Below are 18,535 nucleotides of genomic sequence, written 5' to 3'. Positions count from 1 at the left end.
AGACACAGGTGCACATCTGCTGAACTAAACTGGACATCATTTGAATAGCCACAGCTCACTGCTCACAGAATACGTTTAAAGTAAAACATATTTTAGCGTTTGTCGGTTTGGTCTTTGACTCATAGACAGACATTATGAATATGTTACTGTTTTCCCCACTCAGCCTGCTAGGGTTCTTATGTCTTGGGGAGGGATACTGAATTGACATCTCTCTGAACTACTATTACATGAAATGACAGAAAGTCAGTCAGACACGTGGGTCATTTCAGCAGCAGTGGCTCTATTAATGACACTGGTCCACTGAATACACTGAACACACTTTACAAGGAAATCCACACAACCAACACTTTGCTCATTCAGAGATATACATCATAGCCTCCCCCCGTGGGGAAATTTGTTTGATGAAGATGGCAGAGGTTTTATATGCTCATTAGAAGCCACATTAATTCGAAAATACAGCAGATAAACGATAGTAAATGATGACAAGGAAGAATTTATTCTTTATATCTTTATTAAATGTTCAACATGTGACCAACACAAGCAACGGGTAAATATCTGAAGGCATAACGTTAATGAATCAGACATGTTATATTAATGTAAATCATCAAAAGCTGCGGTGCCACCTGAGACAGAGAGACATAAAGCAGACGTGTCAGAGGAGATCTGTATCCTCCAGTACCTCCATGCTGGAGCCTTTCTACTCTGAACACTCTCCAGGATTCAGGGTTTGAGTGACAGGCTGCGTCTGGCCATTCTTACTGGCCTCACAGCTCACTGAGCCCGCCTTCCTCCACTGGTCTGCAGGGAGGGTCAAGGTGCTGCTCCAGCTGTAGTGGCCATCTTTCCCCAGGACCACCAGGCTATCTGACACCCCCCCAGACCTGCTGCTGCCCCCCACCTTCCAGCCAAGCTTCCAGTCTGAGGGGAAGCCCCCACTGGCCACACACACTAGTGTAGCACTGCCCTGCTCCAGCTCCACTCTGGAGGGAGGGAGGACGCTCAGCGTGGGCTGCACCACTCCCACTGGAAGAGAGAGAGAGGAGTGGACAACAGGCTCAGTTAACATCAGCCTCATAGGAGCACAGAGGGAAGGGACAGCTTCTTGTTCACCAGCAGTTGGTGACATTAAAGAGGAAGGAAACCATTGTGTTTAAAATCTCTTCATTAAAACGGTAACAACATGTTTATATTTAAAATGATTGAACTTCAACATTTAGCATTTTATTGGGTTAACATTAATCGACAAGTGTGAATTTCTTCAAACTTAAATATGACTGATTTGCGAAATTCAATAAATGAATAATGCCACAGCAATAATGAGGTCTTTCATGAAATACATTATATTGTAGAACATATGTAACGTATGCAATGTAATTTAAAAGACAGAACTCTGTACCACAATATATCTACACTTTGTCCTCAGTTTATCTTTAAAAAAACGACCAGAAATTAAAAACATAGAAAGTTCCAAAAGATACGATTATCACGCATAATTATGTTTAGCGAAAGTTAAATATGCCAGGCAAAGAAAAGTGTCCTTGTACTTACAGTCAACGATGAGTTTGGTGCCTCCACCAAAAGTGTACCACAGTGATACAAACTCATTAAGAGGCTGTACAAAAACCTCCCGCACACTAAAGACTCATCTCACTGACACACAAACACTGGCTTTTCACTAAAATGGATGAATTAGTCGATATTTGATTCACTGGAAGAATTATAATCAATATAAATTAATTGTTTGAATAGATTTAATGAAATAAATTTAGTTACATTTATTTTCATAACCTTTATAAACGCAAAATTACAAAAGGTTTATTGTTTTAACACAAGTCTATTTTTTTGACCGATTAAAAAACCTAAAAGCCAATGTTATAATCATGCATTTATTTTAAACAGAACAATATCTTTTTATCTATTATTCTGGTTTTAGGTAATAATAAATCTAAATTAGAGAGTCAAAGGATGTCATACAAACCAAGATCGACCTCAACCAGATAAAATGTTATACATTAAAAATTCCAATAGTTTCCATTAAATCTGAATTTGTATTCCAAAAGTGTGAATGTAGAAGAGATACAGCGGTCCTCCCAGAACGTCTGCAGTCACTCTCACCCCCAGTCTGATGAGTGGAAACAGGTCATTTCCATATAGAGGAAGCTTTGCATGCTCAGCTGAAACTGGGGTTCTGAGAGGGTTTAAAGTCCTCTGAGTTCAACACTGCAGGACTCTGAGCTGTCACTCAACACCCCAGAAACCGTGGCAACCATGAATCACCTCACCCGCCTTTTCTGGACAGTGGTCTGTGGATCCTTAACAGGTTGGTTCATTCCACTCAGTCTAAATGTGGACCACCCTTCTCTGTTTGCTTGTGTTTTCTATTGGATAACTCAATGTTTGGTTTGTTTGTTTTCTACAGGAACCAGCAGTCAGGTGACTGTGACTCAGACACCAGTAGTGTCCTTTACTCCAGGATCCACAGTCACTCTGACCTGTAAAACAAACCCAGCGGTTTACAACAATGATTTTCTGTACTGGTATCAACAGAAGCCTGGAGAAGAACCCAAGCTCCTAATAACACGTGTCAGTACACGTGAATCATCAACACCAGCTCGGTTTAGTGGCAGTGGAAGCAGCACTGACTTCTCTCTGACCATCAACGGCGCCCAGCGTGAAGATGCAGCAGTTTATCACTGTCAGAGTATCCACTATCTTAACAGTGTCAATGTGTTCACACAGTGATTGAGAGCCGTACAAAAACCTCCCTCAGTCACACTGCGTAGACACTGAGCTGTTACAGCAGGAACCTGCTGCAGCTGCTGAGGGGGAAGAGACTCTGACACAGAGCGCTGAGCACAGAGCTGGCTCTAACCAGGGGCCTCAACCAAGAGCCAGCATTTGATTCCTCAGCATTAGTAAACATACAAGTACTGCCTCAACTACCACGTGTTACATACAACTACTACCTCAACTACTGCATACAACTACCTCAACTACAACTTATTACATACAACCACTACCTCAACTACCACATATTACATACAACTACTACCTTAACTACTAAATAACAATACTACCTCCACTACGAGATGTCACATAAAACTTTGACCTCAACTAACACATATTTACTACAACTAGTCTTGAACCTCAAATTATATATACAAGTTCCACCTCAAATAACACATATAAGATAAAACTACTGTCATATCTTCAAGATATTAAACATATTAGATTAGATACAACTTTATTTTCCCCCATAGGAGAGGTGTGTTTGTTGCAGCGAAAAAACACAGGATACAAATACAATACAAAACAATAAGAATGCAAAGTATTAATGCAAACAAAAAAATAATTACCAAAGCAACTAAAAAAAATTAAACAATACAACTAGAACTTCAACTACAACATGTTAAATACAACTAGAACCTCAACTACAACATATTAAATACAACTCCTACGTATTGAATACAACACGAAAAGAGTCGACTCGTCTTTATTGTAATGACTGGTTGGCCACAAGAGGATATCATTGAGCTGCCTGTTTTCACTGTAATATCAAGAGACGCTTCTGGAAACCTCAGGCCTAGATTCGATTTCCACTGACCTTGTGTATCTCAATTGACAGAGGTGCACTTCACTTAAGACTGGAAAGCACTTGAATAGCTACAGTTCACTAAACAGTTTCACATATATGAATAAGCCACAATCCCATCGTTTTTAACTGTCCCTCAAAATGGAACTATTAACTCAATTTGAACTACCCACATTTATGTCACATTAATATCGAATGTTCTTATGTATATATATATATATATATATTATAAATGTGGGTAGTATATATATATATATATATATATATATATATATATATATATATATATATATATATATATATATATATATATAGCTTTAATGCCGCCAAAGACAGCAGAGGGAAAAGAGAGGTAGCCTATACGGTGGGTTGAAGGGTTAACAACGTATGTTTTTATTTCAGGAGCAGGAAGGACATGAGAGCATCTTTCTCAAGGACACACACATGTCGAATCCCTGTAAACAACAGGGATTCAAACCGGAGAACCAAATCGGCTGGTAGTTTAAAAAAACACCTCAACCATCCTTTCCCCTATTACTGTTATCAATCAGTTATTCCCAACCGGGCAATGCCTCCATGCAAAACAAAAGCGACAACAATAATTCAACAAATTGCTGTTGTTGTATCTTATGAAGGTTAGGCCTACATGTTGCTGGCCAATAAGGTAAAGGCTGGAGAAGATTTATGAGTTAGCTTCCATTGTTAACGCCTATAGCCCAGTGGTTTTCCAACTTTTTTTTGTGTGACCCTGCTTAGAACTATATTCAGCAGAGTTACCCCATCAACGGCGCAACAATATTTTGGGGAGAAAAATTAAAATAACAAATTATGTATGTGCGTTCTATTCGGCAGTGTAAACATTAAAAGGGTGCAAATACTCAATTTACTCTCACAATTTAGTTAGAAAGGTTGGCCTGTGCTGTGCTTCATGCAACTGTTCCCTTATGTCTCCCCACAAACGAAGCACAAAGCCAGGGGAGGGTCAGAGAATGTAAATCCGATTCAAAGATATTCTTCCTGAAACTGTGTGTGTGTGTGTGTGTGTGTGTGTGTGTGTGTGTGTGTGTGTGTGTGTGTGTGTGTGTGTGTGTGTGTGTGTGTGTGTGTGTGTGTGTGTGTGTGTGTGTGTGTGTGTGTGTGTGTGTGTGTGTGTGTGTGTGTGCGCGCGCGCGCGCGCGAGTGTCTAGCTATTGCTCCTCGTCCATCGTCCAAATACAAGGATCAGGACTTTATGGGATCAACCACGTGTGACGTCTGTCGTCATTGTCTGACTGCAAAGAATTGAGCTGTCCCGAGGTTAGCTTGGCCGCTAACTTGACACGTCTTGACTCCTTGATCTTAGCAGACGTGGTTAGCCTACCTTCCGAATTAGCATGGCACGGCACTGACAGAACCCAGTGTTTACAGCGCAAGAGAATGCCCTCTTTCCAAGCTTTCTGGACTCGTTTCAAGTGGATGTTAAAGATTCTATTATTTTTTTCATATTGCTAATTGCTTATTATTTTATTTCTGGCGGAAAAAAAAATCAATACTTCTCTGACCAGTTGGCAGATTACGTTTTAGGTTTTGTTTGATTCAGTAAATTTGGATTCATGTGGGTAATAAAACATTTACTCACCCAAACAGTATTGTGTCTTTACTTCATTAGCCTTTGTCTTGTGGCACACAACATGCAACAGGCTTTCCTTCGCTTGCCTGATGGGTTTAAAACAGTGGCAGCACATGTGTCTAGGTCGCAATTAAAATACTCTGAGTGGAGGCCAGGTCTGTGCACGAGAGGTAGGCCTACCACAAGTAAATGTGTGACAGGTAAACTTGTGACAGTTGTAAGTGTAAATTGATGAGAACGCACTATCAATTCATTGTCATTATTATTAGTTAGTACGTTTCAATTCCTATTATTTATTACTTAGTTACAGCTTATTGTTATCATTATAATTTTTGTAAGTATATTTTCAGGTTATTAAGTAGAAAATAATGTGCAGTTTCGTTGAAAATATAACTCACTGTTCATTGTGTCCCAGCTTTATGTTCCACTGGTAGAAATACCAGTGGAACATAAAGTGTAAATAAATTGGGTCATTGTAACGCGTAAGGCTAATAGATAATGAAACACGGTCTGTATGAGTGGAACGAAAACGAAAGGCATGTGGTTCCAAGTAATCATAACAAATGATTGAGAGTTGAAGCTACCGGCTGGAGAGTCATGAAGCACGCATGGATGCATTTAGCCCTTAATATGCTCATCCTGTTAGCCCCACGATGTACAGGGAATTGATTAGCCGGTGCTTCCTATTTGCGGCTGGTTGAGCCCTTCAGTGTAAAGTTGGACCGCAATACGAGCACACACACACACACCTACCAACTGCACCCACGTACAACTTACACCGGCATCACACACACACACCCTCCAGCACACACCCCTTCACCTGAAATACAAACAGCTGCCTCACTTTCGAGGGACTATTGAGACGAGGAGCTTGACATGGAGATGTTACGTAGGATGTTTAGGAACATGGTGTCGGTAAAAGTCCGGGAGTATGTGAAGGACTACTGCCGGCGGAACGGCCTCTTGACGCTGTCTGTGTTCGCCGTGGTGACGGGCTGCGTGCTGGGCTTCCTCCTGCGGTCATTCAACCTCTCCACGCAGGTACGGCAGGGCGCATATTTGTCCCCACCTCCAAGGCCTGGTAGACCGACAGGGTGGGAATAGATGGATGGATGCAGGAAAAGCTGAAATGTTTTATGGGCGATTCGGGTTTAAAATGTTGTATAAAGTAAAGTAGAATATCGTGATTGTAGCAATTCGGGTATAGTCATCCGACCCCACCACCCCACCCCTAGGGATAATTAGGATCACCATACACAATAGTTAGTATTAGGATACAAATATAACAGGCCTACATAGATAAAAAGTGTGTGACAGCTATATACTTCCATACGTAGAAATATTGGTATTATGTGCAGATCCCCTGGCCTACAACACATGTGCTTCACATTGAGGCTGTATGACTTAATTGTTAAATACTTTTACCCTTTTAAATTTCATTCACATTGTTCGCTCGAATTGTTCGATTGTTTACTATTTTCTATTTAAAGCGATGCCTTGAATTGTGTAGGCTATTATTATTGTTATTATTATTGTTATTATTATTATTAGGCTATTATTAATATTATTATTATTATTATTATTATTATTCTTTTTATTCTTATTGTTCTTTAGGTGAGCTTTCACTTACTGAACCGGTTTATGTAGGCCTACAACTGGCTCTCATCCACCACTGAGGGCCTTACCTGGCGGGAGACTAACGATCACAGGGCGCCGTCTGCATCACGTTAGCAACACGTTGGCAATACGTTAGCATAATCAAAACCATCGATAGAAGAGTACCGTTGTTATATCATGCAACAAACATGAATTAAAGTGGATACCATGCATTTCCAACATATAAATCAAACCCATTTCACACTTTTAGAATTTAATATAAATGGTTCAGTTGATCCTCCCAATCTCTGCTTTTCTGCAGGCCAAGATCTACTTCTCCTTCCCCGGAGAGCTGCTGATGAGGATGCTGAAGATGTTGATCTTGCCCCTCATCACCTCCAGGTACCGCGCTGATATGACAACAGGACAGCTTTGTGATCCGGGGGGAGCCTGTCTACGGCTGTGTAGCCGCGGGGAACGTTCACGTTCTCTCTGACCATCAGTCTGGCCGTTGAAAGTCTCTCCCAAAAATGAACAAGAGGAGAGAGGAGAGGAACAATCAGCGATAGGGTAGGGGGACCAGTTGTGCCTTTCGTCCGGGGAGAGCCCCCGTTTCTGGCAGCGTCAGCTGTCCCCAGCCGAACCTGTCGACATTTAAAAATAGGGTTTGTAAATGCATTAATGGATTTTGAATCGGGAAAGGTTCTAGCTGGCTGATGAATATACATTTTAGGGCAGTTGGTAAAAAGTCTTGCGTCTATCTGATAGGCTGCAGCACGTCACCTCACTACATAGGTTCTATGTATCGACTTTCTCCCATAAGCAGGCATGAGCCATAAACAATTGGCTTTCAGTACAATTTAGATTTGAACCCTAACACATCCATCTCCCTCCCCCACCACCTTACCATCATGGGAGGGAGTTTTAGTCGAGATAAACTTCATAACAATGTGGCACCCAAGGAACGGGTGGCCTTGGAGTCAACCGAGACTGAATATCAATGTTAAAAGATGAAAATCTGCACTTTTCATAGGAGAAGGTGTTTTTGTTACACTTACGACTGAACTAAGACAAGAGGTTAGCACGAGAGAGTCCCTCTGATTTGGTGGTGCTTTCTGAACAACGTAGGGCCGTAATAATTTCCCGGCCGGACTGAAATACCATGTGACACGCAAACTTCAATGCCTGGATGGCTAAGTCTAAGTCAATACAACGCTAAGTCAATATGCTGATGCTGCGAATGGAAAGTGAATTATATAACCTCACTGGGAGCCGAATAAAAAAAAAAAATCAGACTGAAATCCAGTCCAAAAACGGAAAGGATTTTGGACCCCCCCCCAATGCTCCTACCTCCGACTACTCCTTGATCCCCTGTCTAGTCAATTAGCAGATGTGTTTATCCAAGCGACTTGAAAGTGACCATTTCTGAGTATGTAGCCGTCATCCTGCTCAAATATTCCTCTGGGTAGAATCTGGGATCGGGGTCCGAACACGAGTCCTTACGAAGGGAAGTCCCTCCCCCCGGACCACCAGACCTTCCTGCCCCTGCCGGAACACGAGTCCTTATGAAGGGAAGTCCCTCCCCCCAGACCACCAGACCTTCCTGTCCCTGTGCTTACGAAAGGGAAGTCCCTCCCCCCGAACCACCAGACCTTCCTGTCCGAACACGAGTCCTTACGAAGGGAAGTCCCTCCCCCCCCCCCCCCCCCGAACCACCAGACCTTCCTGTCCGAACACAGAGTCCTTACGAAGGGAAGTCCCTCCCCCCGAACCACCAGACCTTCCTGTCCGAACACAGAGTCCTTACGAAGGGAAGTCCCTCCCCCCGAACCACCAGACCTTCCTGTCCGAACACCCGAACCACCAGACCTTCCTGTCCGAACACAGAGTCCTTACGAAGGGAAGTCCCTCCCCCCTAACCACCAGACCTTCCTGTCCCTGTCCATACGAAGGGAAGTCCCTCCCCCCTAACCACCAGACCTTCCTGCCCCTGTAGCCTCATGTCCGGCCTGTCTGCCATGGACACCAAGGCCAGCGGCCGGCTGGGGGTCCTGACCATCACCTACTACCTCTGGACTACCTTCATTGCCGTCATCGTTGGTATCGTCCTGGTGCTCATCATCCACCCGGGAACCGGCTCGGAGAAGGAATCCGGTCACCATGGCGGCTCCGGCCCCGTCATGACCTCGGCGGACGCCCTGCTCGACCTCATCAGGTACCTGGCCCCGTCGACCCTTGTCTGCCTCACACCTGTCCTAGCATTCCAACGCCTGTCCTAGCATTCCAGCGCCTGTCCTAGCATTCCAACGCCTGTCCTAGCATTCCAACACCTGTCCTAGCATTCCAGCGCCTGTCCTAGCATTCCAACGCCTGTCCTAGCATTCCAACGCCTGTCCTAGCATTCCAACACCTGTCCTAGCATTCCAACGCCTGTCCTAGCATTCCAACGCCTGTCCTAGCATTCCAGCGCCTGTCCTAGCATTCCAACGCCTGTCCTAGCATTCCAACGCCTGTCCTAGCATTCCAACGCCTGTCCTAGCATTCCAACACATGTCCTAACATTCCAACACTCATCTAGCATTCCAACACATGTCCTAACATTCCAACACTCATCTAGCATTCCGAAACCTGCCTGGCATTGAAACAACTGTCCTGGCATTCAAACACCTGTCATATCCGTGTCCTGCCATTCCCACACCTGTCCTGATAATGTGTATATGTTCTATATCCACCAAATAGGGCATGAAGAAAATGTGTTTAACGTTCAGTGTGGAGATGACCGTCCATTCTTAGTGTTCATTGTATAAGCCTAAGTGGCTTGGCAGTGGTTTGTAGGATGGACTGTATAATACCTCATAAAACCACATACTACCCCCACAACAGAACAAAGCGTTCAGTGCAGAGGCATATATATACTTACAAAAATTATAATGATAACAATAAGCTGTAACTAAGTAATAAATAATAAGGAATTGAAACTTACTAACTAATAATAATGACAATGAATTGATAGTGCGTTCTCACCAATTTACACCTACAACTGTCACAAGTTTACCTGTCACACATTTACTTGTGGTAGGCCTACCTTTCGTACACAGACCTGGCCTCCACTCAGAGTATTGTAATTGCGACCTAGACACATGTGCTGCCACTGTTTTAACCCTGCTACGTCCCAACGTGAACCCTCAGAGGACGGCCGCAGATATTACGCAGAGAAGATTCTAAAAAAACTTTTCTCAGCTGAAGGTTGGAACTGGCGGTCTCAGCTTCTGTTTAGAAGAAGGTTAATGATTTTAAAACCAAAAGCTCCTGGGGGCAGTTGTCATTGTTTAAAACTAAGCCTAACAAAGCATGGTTCCACGGTCGTTGGTGAGCGTCCGGCTCTTGTCTACATTGCAGTAAAATTAAAATGAAAAAGTGAGCAATACATAGTTACAACAACACAAAGTTTTATACCCAATGTTATGCCCAGACCGGTATGTTTATATCTTCTGAGGTTTGGGGAGCGGTTCAAGAGGAACCCCGAGAAGGTCCGTCCTGGGACTCCTACGACCTACAGCTTGACCCAGAACAAGGGGGCCCTTATAGGCCCAATTCTACCCCTTACCCCTTCCCTTTACCCCTCCCCCTTGTTTTGAAAGGGTAAGGGGTAAGGGGTAAGGGGTAAGGGGTAAGGGGGAAGGGGAAGGGGAAGGGGGAAGGGGAAGGGGAAGGGGGAAGGGGAAGGGGGAAGGGGAAGGCGAAGGGGTAGAAATGGGATTGGGCCTTAAGGCCGAATCTCGATTCTTCTACTTGCCCCTTTTGCTTTGTCTTTGTCTTGGTTAAGACAAAGACAAAGACAAAGCAAAAGGGGGCAAGGGGAAGAATCGAGATTCGGCCCAAGTGAGCTCTCAAATCATCTTAAAAATAAGGGGTACATAGCACTCAATCTTATCCCTTAATCTTGATCAAATTGGGTATTGAGACACCACTAGCTCTCACATGAAGGCGCAACTTCAAGGGTAAGGGGGAAGATAAGGGGTAAGGGGAAGTATTGAGATTGGGCCTTACTCTTACCCCTTCAAAACAAGGGGGAGGGGTAAGGGGAAGGGGTAAGGCGTAGAAATGGGATTGGGCCATATCGTCATCCTGTGCGCCTTTATGCTTTCTCTGAACGCCCTCGCCGCTACACCCGTGTCATTCATCCACACAGCGATCCTGTTCGGCCTCCTCGGACTGTATTAAATTCAGAGGGTCCAGTGCTCGGGTGGTCCAGCCACAACGGAGGGCTGCGTCTGAGTCCTGTTACGGGTTTGACAGACAGGGCATGAGAGATCCTTGGGCTTCAGGGTCTGTCCTCTTCCTTCTGTAAAACTCTTCCTTCAGTTGAGGCACTTTCGGCAGGTTTTCACACCCTTTTTATAAAACCTTTATTTTTTTTATAAAAAAAACCTTTTGTAGGGGTGGGGTTAATATTTTGTTCTTTGGTTGAAAATGTGGCGGAGAAGGTACAAACGTAAGTGTGTATCAAATAAATAGCTATTACATATCTTTATTTTATTATAATCATTCTTTTATCTGATTGCTTACTGAAATCATGTGCAAAGATTAAGCAATGACATATATATTAACATGACATCAACAGACATTGATGTCATGTCTAATAGATAACTGATATTCACAAAATAACAACTGTAAATTCAATGTATCACAACCTTCAGGAAATCATCATTCAACTTATTCACATTAGATTATCAGCCTTGACCACATCATAAAATTGTTCTGAACAGTATTGTGTCATTTCTATTACAGGAATATGATCCCATCCAATTTGATCGAAGCAACCTTTCAACAGGTGAGCGGTTAGAAGTCTTGCTAGCTACGAGCGGCTCAGTATTCCTCTGAAGTCCAACCCTCATGTTTCATTTAGTTCTCATTCATTGTTTGGCAAAGAGAGAACAAATGAAAAACATCTCTGTAACCTTGTCAGTTAGCCGGGAGGCTAGCTTACAGACCCTGGACAGCACAGGCATACAAACACATGTATACACACACACGCACACACGCACGCACACGCACACATGCATATGCATACACACACATATACACACACTAATGCATATACATAAACACACACAGATACATATACACACACACATACACGCACACACATGCAGACTCGGGGCAGTTCATTCATTAAAAAGCATCAGACGAGGTTAAATGACGTCATCGTTCTGACCCCCCCCCCCCCCCCCCCCGCCGCAGTATCGGACGGATCTGATCCCCATCGTGCAGACCGACAGCGGGAAGGAGTCCCAGGCCAACTACGTGTATGTGATGCCCGACTACCACAACCCCCAGCTGGGCCACCCCGTGTTCCTGGAGATCACCCCAGCGCCCAACATCAAGTACAAGATCATCCCCGGCAACAGCAAGGGCATGAACGTGCTGGGGATCGTCATCTTCTCCGCCACCATGGGTGAGAAGCACATGCACATGCATATGCATGCATGTGCACACACACATGCATATACACACACACACACACACACACACGTATATACTCACACATGCATATCCATGCATACATGTGCTCACACACATGCATATACTCACACACATGCGTATACACGCACACACACACACACACACGTATACTGTATACTCACACATGCATATGCACACACATATGCATGTACACACAGACATGCATACACACACACATGCATATACACACACACACATATGTATATACTCTCACACATACATATATGCACACACATGCACGCATGCATACAATACATACATACATGAATCCTATATTAATACATACAGTACATACATATACCTGTATGTATGTATGACGTCATATATATATATCTATATGAATATAGATATATATAGATATATAGATATATTTATGCATGTGCGCACACACACACATTAAAATAAGACACGCAAACACATGCAAACAAACGCAGATGTGAACAAGGAAACCAACAGCCATTCACAAAGCCAAAGTAAGGAACTCCCAGAGGTTCTCTGTGACATCACATCCTGCCCCCTCTCTCTCTCTCCCCAGGCCTCCTGCTGGGCAAGATGGGCGAGCGAGGCGCGCCGCTGGTCAACGTGTGCCAGTGCATCAACGAGTGCGTCATGAAGATCATCAACGCGGCCATGTGGTGCGTGGCCACTCTGGCTGGCAACCGTGTTGTGCGCACGCCGACAACAGGCGACGCAACACAACAGACACACAACACAACTGTACACAGCAGAAAACACAACACAACAAAACGGACAACACAACAGACGACACAACAGACAGACAACACAACAGACAACACAACAGACAGAACCAATCAACCAGCGGCTGCTCGGGGATTAAGAAGGACGGATCTGTTCTAGAGATAAGCGGCTGAGGGCAGGAAGTGTTTCGGTCAGGGCGCTCGCCTCCCAGCACACACAAAGGTTGTGGGTTCACACCCCAACGTCTGCCGTCCACCTGAAGGGACCTCCATAAGCAGCAAGGCTTAACCCTCTCATTAATGGCATGGATCTAAAAACGTATGCATAAACGTAGCTTTGGACAAAATCGTTGAATAAATAACTAAATATGATTCTCTGCGAAGGTAGCAAAACGCTGTTATTTTGAAGGCCTCAGAATTAGTAATTCAGCGATTGATCTGAATAAATGTTTAACGGCAATAATATAAAAACGCTAGAGTACGGTATGGCAACAAAAATATGAAAAACACGTATAAGACCGATACACAATGCACAAAACAATATGCAAATAAAAAAATATGGGCGTAAAGAAATATGCCTGTGTTTTGGTATGCATTTGCATATGATTTAGCTCGACACGTTTTTGAGAACGTCTGAATCGCTCTGTGTAGCCGATCTCGTTCTCAAACCGGGTCGAGCTAAATCATATGCAAATGCATACCAAAACACAGGAATATTTTTTTACGGCCAGGCGAACAATCCCTCTGAATACGTCAGTGCGATCACGCAAACCCGGCTGGCATTAGCCTGGAGAGATCCGGCGGCTAAACGTCGGGTGTTGCTGCTACGTTGCGGCTAGCTGCGCTATGCTATGGGTGTTGGTCATTTTACCAGGTGCAATTTTAGTGGCGAAAAGAACCAACGTAATTCCACGGTAATTCCCCAGACTTAGATGGAAAAAAGGAAGAGAATCACTTAGTGATCCCTTGACCTTTGACCTGCAGCCTGCAGCCGCCCGGCGGTGGCGAGGTGGGCCAAGCTAAGCGGCTTAGCGCGCCGCTAAGCCAATGAAACGAACACGTAACGGGCCGTTGGCGTGTACAGCCCAGAGGGCGCACGCGAGAGGGCCCGCCCACGGCCCATGTGGGGATCTGCATCACGGAGCGCCACACATTCACGCACCGGGGATTAAGCTAGCAACCGTCTGGTTACCAGTCGACTAGGGCGGGCTGGGCGAAAATCTCAGATTTTTTCAAAACAAACCCGATCATCGATTTCAATCTATTCTTTTTTTTCCAGAAATGACAAATGTGTATATTATTTAAGTTTGGATTTGATTTGAACTCTCAAGCACTCCTTCTCCTCCACACTAGCCCCCCCTTCTCCTCCCCATACTCCTCCTCCTGATGGCGTGTTGTCTCGTCTGTCTTAGGAACTCCCTCCTCCTCCTCCTGACAGCTCCTGGTCCGGTCCCCTCAGGTACTCACCTCCACCTCCTCCTCCTCCTCCTCCTCCTCCTCCTCCTCCTCCTCCTCCTCCTCCTCCTCCTCCTCCTGACAGCTCCTGGTCCAGTCCCCTCAGGTACTCTCCTCCTCCTCCTCCTCCTCCTTCTCCTCCTCCTCCTCCTCCTCCTCCTCCTCCTCCTGACAGCTCCTGGTCCGGTCCCCTCAGGTACTCTCCTCCTCCTCCTCCTCCTCCTCCTGACAGCTCCTGGTCCAGTCCCCTCAGGTACTCTCCTCCTCCTCCTCCTCCTCCTTCTCCTCCTCCTCCTCCTCCTCCTCCTCCTCCTCCTCCTCCTGACAGCTCCTGGTCCGGTCCCCTCAGGTACTCTCCTCCTCCTCCTCCTCCTCCTCCTCCTCCTCCTCCTCCTCCTCGTGACAGCTCCTTGTCTCCTCCAGGTACTTCCCGTTCGGGATCGTATTCCTGGTGGCGGGGAAGATCCTGGACATGCACGACCCGGCCCACCTTGGGGAGAAGCTGGGCATGTACTTCATCACCGTGCTGGCGGGCCTCTTCGTCCACGGCCTCATCCTCCTCCCGCTCTTCTTCTACGTCCTCACGGGGAAGAACCCCTTCGCCTACATCAGGGGGCTGCTGCAGGCGCTGGTCATCGCCCTGGCAACCTCGTCCAGGTGCGTCTCCCCCCCTCCTCACCAATCAGACACTTCTCCCTCCCCCCTCACCCACAGACACGTCTCCCCCCTTCTCACCCAGACATGTCTCCCCCCTCCTCCCCCCTCCTCACCCACAGACCCGTCTCCCCCCTCCTCACCCACAGACATGTCTCCCCCCTCCTCACCCACAGACACATCTCCCCCCTCCTCACCCACAGACATGTCTCCCCCCTCCTCACCCACAGACACGTCTCCCTCCCCCTCACCCCTCCTCACCCACAGACACGTCTCCCCCCTCCTCACCCAGACACGTCTCCCTCCCCCTCACCCACACACACGTCTCCCTCCCCCTCACCCACACACACGTCTCCCTCCCCCTCACCCACAGACACGTCTCCCTCCCCCTCACCCAGACACGTCTCCCTCCCCCTCACCCACACACACGTCTCCCTCCCCCTCACCCACAGACACGTCTCCCTCCCCCTCACCCCTCCTCTCCCACAGACACGTCTCCCCCCTCCTCACCCAGCAGACACGTCTCCCCCCTTAGCCACAGACACGTCTCCCCCCTCCTCATTCAGCAGACCCGTCTCCCCGCTCCTCACCCAGCAGACCCCCCTCCTCCCTCCTCACCCAGCAGACATCTTCCACACATTGTATTCACCGTCGTCTCACGAACGCTCATTACTAAGTGGAAGGCATTGTGGAATTATTCTTTAAAATAAATGTAGGATTATCCCGAGCTATTCTAGTCCCTCGATGATGTCCCCTTTCCAATTGTCTCCAAGCTTTTCAGGATTTTTCCCAGACGAAACTCGCCCAAGTCTTAAGAACTCGAAACTTGCTCCCTGGATTTTGCCTTAAGAAAATGAGTGCTCGTTTTTACCCTGATGGTGGCATGATCGAATCCCTCTCTCTCTCTCTGTCTCTGTCTCTGTCTCTGTCTCTGTCTCTGTCTCTGTCTCTCTCTCCCTCTCTCCCTCTCTCCCTCTCTCCCTCTCTCCCTCTCTCTCTCTCTCTCTCCCCCCCCCCCCCCCCCCCCCTACAGCTCTGCGACCCTCCCCATCACCATGAAGTGCCTGCTGGAGAACTGTGGCGTGGACCGGCAGATCGCCCGCTTTGTGCTGCCCGTGGGCGCCACCATCAACATGGACGGCACGGCGCTGTACGAGGCCGTGGCCGCCATCTTCATCGCCCAGGTCAACGAGTACGAGCTGGACTTCGGCCAGCTGGTCACCATCAGGTGAGGAGGTGACCGTTGACCTTTCTCACGAGTTGAGAGAGGAGGAGATCAGAGAGGAGGTGGAGGTCAGAGGCTAGGTGGAGGTCAGAGAGAGGAGTTGGGGGGTGATAGTCCTATCGTCTGTCGCATAAAGTGAACTATGTCGAGACACGATACGACAACAATCAAAACTCCAAATTCAATGTATGTTCCTGTGGGAAATGTAAATTCCTCTCTCTCCCTTTCTGTCTCTCTGTCTCTGTCTCTCTCTCTCTCTTCTTCCCACCCCCCCCAGTATCACGGCGACCGCTGCAAGCATCGGCGCGGCCGGGATTCCCCAGGCCGGCCTGGTTACCATGGTGATCGTGCTGACCTCGGTGGGGCTGCCCCCCGCTGACATCACGCTGATCGTGGCCATCGACTGGGTCCTGTGAGTGACGGCCTCGGCCTTTAGGGCCACGCCCCGGCGCACCACACTGGGGGTGGCCATGAGGTCTTATGATTGGATAAGACAGGATGTCTCAAGGGCTGATTATGATCCCACGTCACGCAACACAAGGACCACGCAGACGCTCCTGATTTGGTTCTGCGTCGAGTTTGAGTGAACGGACCAATCACAGCCCTTGCTGCTGCATCACCTCTGCGGAAGGTTACAATTTTTGGGAGGCGCACGTCTGGCCCTTGCAGTGGACGCAAGGAGGGTCCGCGAGGACGTAAGGGGTCCGTAAACCCCTTGCGTTGCGTGAACGTGGGACCATAATCAGCCGTTTAGGTGTTACTGACCCTAGAGGGAGATGCGGGCTCCCACGGCAGAGGTGCACAGGAATACCGCAGTGAGAATTAAAAGAGAAAGAAAGAAAGTTATTATTATTATTTTTTTTTTTATTTTTTTTTAAAGAACAAACCTGGGACCACAATGGAAATTAGCCTTTGGGCTTTATTTAGTCATCCCTGACTATTGGTGTGTTTCAATGTGTGACACAGAGTGCTGTTTCATATTTTATCTAAAGAAATTGTCACATAAAATCGACCAATCAAAGGCCGGCGACACGCCGCTCCACACGCACCTGACTTGGAGCTCTGTGGTTTCCGTAGCGACCGCTTCCGCACCATGATCAACGTGCTGGGCGACGCCCTGGCGGCGGGCATCATGGCCCACCTGTGCAAGAAGGACTTTGAGAAGGCCGCCGTCGCCGCCGCCGCCGCCGCCACCGCCAACACCACAGTGGGACCCAACCGGGTAAGAGAGGGAGGGGGGGGGGGGGGAGGGGAGGTAGGTGGAGGTCAGTGAGAGAGGAGGTGGAGGTCAGAGAGAGAGAGGAGGTGGAGGTCAGAGAGGAGGTTGAGCTGAGATTGATGAGATGAGAGGCTGAGGCTGACATGAAGACTGAATTAATATGAGAGCATGGTGACTATAACTGCTCTTTATATCCGGCTGTGGGTGGACTATTTACTCTACACATTGGCAAGGTGAAGGGTTTTCTAAGGTGTGTTTGTTTGTGTGTGTGTGTGTGTGTGTGTGTGTGTGTGTGTGTGTGTGTGTGTGTGTGTGTGTGTGTGTCGATATAGAGGGACACGGCCATCTCCTTCGGGAACCAGAGTGTCACGATGTCGGAGGCCCCGCTGATGTCGCACCGCTGCGACTACGTGTACGAGGTGGACCGCGACCAGGTGATGGAGAGGCCCCTAGCCTGCTACAACCTCTGCCAGGTCTGAGCCCGCGGCCGAGACGGCCGGGGGCAGCCACCCCCTGGAGGAGGCAGGCAACGTGGGCAGCATGTGCAGAACAGGACTGCAGGGGACGCGCACACACGCGCACGCACACACGCACGCACACGCTGCACTCCGCTGGGATCAACGCGCACAAACCGGAAAGTTTTCAGATGACTTCATTTTAAATTCATGGGCAGGATTTGAATTGTTCTTTCTGAAGAAAGATGAATGAAAAGGGGATGGCTGACAAAGAGCTGTTATGGTAGTAAAATAGCCGGGAGTCAACCTGAGCTTTCTATTTCTTGATGGCCTGTACTATCATTCGACTGAAGAGGTTGGGAAACGCACTCCATTAGTGATAAAGGAACAATTGTGTTGCCAATCGCTTGGAAAAGGGGGATCGAATAGTCTTTCGGTCAGGATATGCCTTAATCTGTTCTATGGACTGTGACACTCACTGGGGATTGCCCAAAATTTGAAAATAT

At 47.0% G+C, this 18,535-nt stretch overlaps 1 protein-coding gene and 1 gene segment (V, D, J or C); one reads left to right on the top strand and one right to left on the bottom strand.

The window, feature by feature from the left end:
- Nucleotides 1-520: 520 nt before the first annotated feature.
- LOC130382946 (immunoglobulin kappa constant-like) lies at nt 521-1,582 on the bottom strand (the record flags this gene model as incomplete). The annotated part of the segment is given in 2 exon segments: nt 521-1,023; nt 1,549-1,582. Coding segments are annotated over 2 exon segments (360 nt in total), but the record flags the coding sequence as incomplete, so codon positions are not given.
- A 4,495-nt stretch (nt 1,583-6,077) lies between these two features.
- Nucleotides 6,078-18,053, top strand: slc1a8b (solute carrier family 1 member 8b). Of its 2 annotated transcripts, none has more exons than XM_056590850.1 (11): nt 6,078-6,242; nt 7,120-7,199; nt 8,794-9,012; nt 11,589-11,631; nt 12,042-12,255; nt 12,859-12,958; nt 14,900-15,133; nt 16,164-16,358; nt 16,633-16,767; nt 17,433-17,541; nt 17,907-18,053. In XM_056590850.1, exons 1-11 carry the CDS (start codon nt 6,078-6,080, stop codon nt 18,051-18,053), a joined length of 1,641 nt encoding a protein of 546 aa, XP_056446825.1. The 2 variants fall into 2 exon arrangements, with proteins under 2 accessions (XP_056446825.1, XP_056446823.1); XM_056590848.1 differs by having other exon boundaries at nt 17,433-17,577.
- Nucleotides 18,054-18,535: the final 482 nt, after the last annotated feature.

The sequence above is a fragment of the Gadus chalcogrammus genome, chromosome 5 (assembly GCF_026213295.1).
Source record: "Gadus chalcogrammus isolate NIFS_2021 chromosome 5, NIFS_Gcha_1.0, whole genome shotgun sequence".
In the NCBI taxonomy this organism is placed as follows: domain Eukaryota; kingdom Metazoa; phylum Chordata; class Actinopteri; order Gadiformes; family Gadidae; genus Gadus; species Gadus chalcogrammus.
The sequence above is the reverse complement of the archived record's forward strand: the minus strand, read 5'-3'. Positions and strand labels throughout refer to the sequence as shown.

Excerpts from the sequence above, each read along its gene's own strand:
- slc1a8b (XM_056590848.1), top strand. The coding sequence starts at position 6,078 with ATGGAGATGTTACGTAGGATGTTTAGGAACATGGTGTCGGTAAAAGTC. Across the intron at positions 11,632-12,041 it reads TCGAAGCAACCTTTCAACAG|TATCGGACGGATCTGATCCC; the intron begins GTGAGCGGTTAG and ends CCCCCGCCGCAG. Across the intron at positions 17,578-17,906 it reads CCACAGTGGGACCCAACCGG|AGGGACACGGCCATCTCCTT; the intron begins GTAAGAGAGGGA and ends GTGTCGATATAG.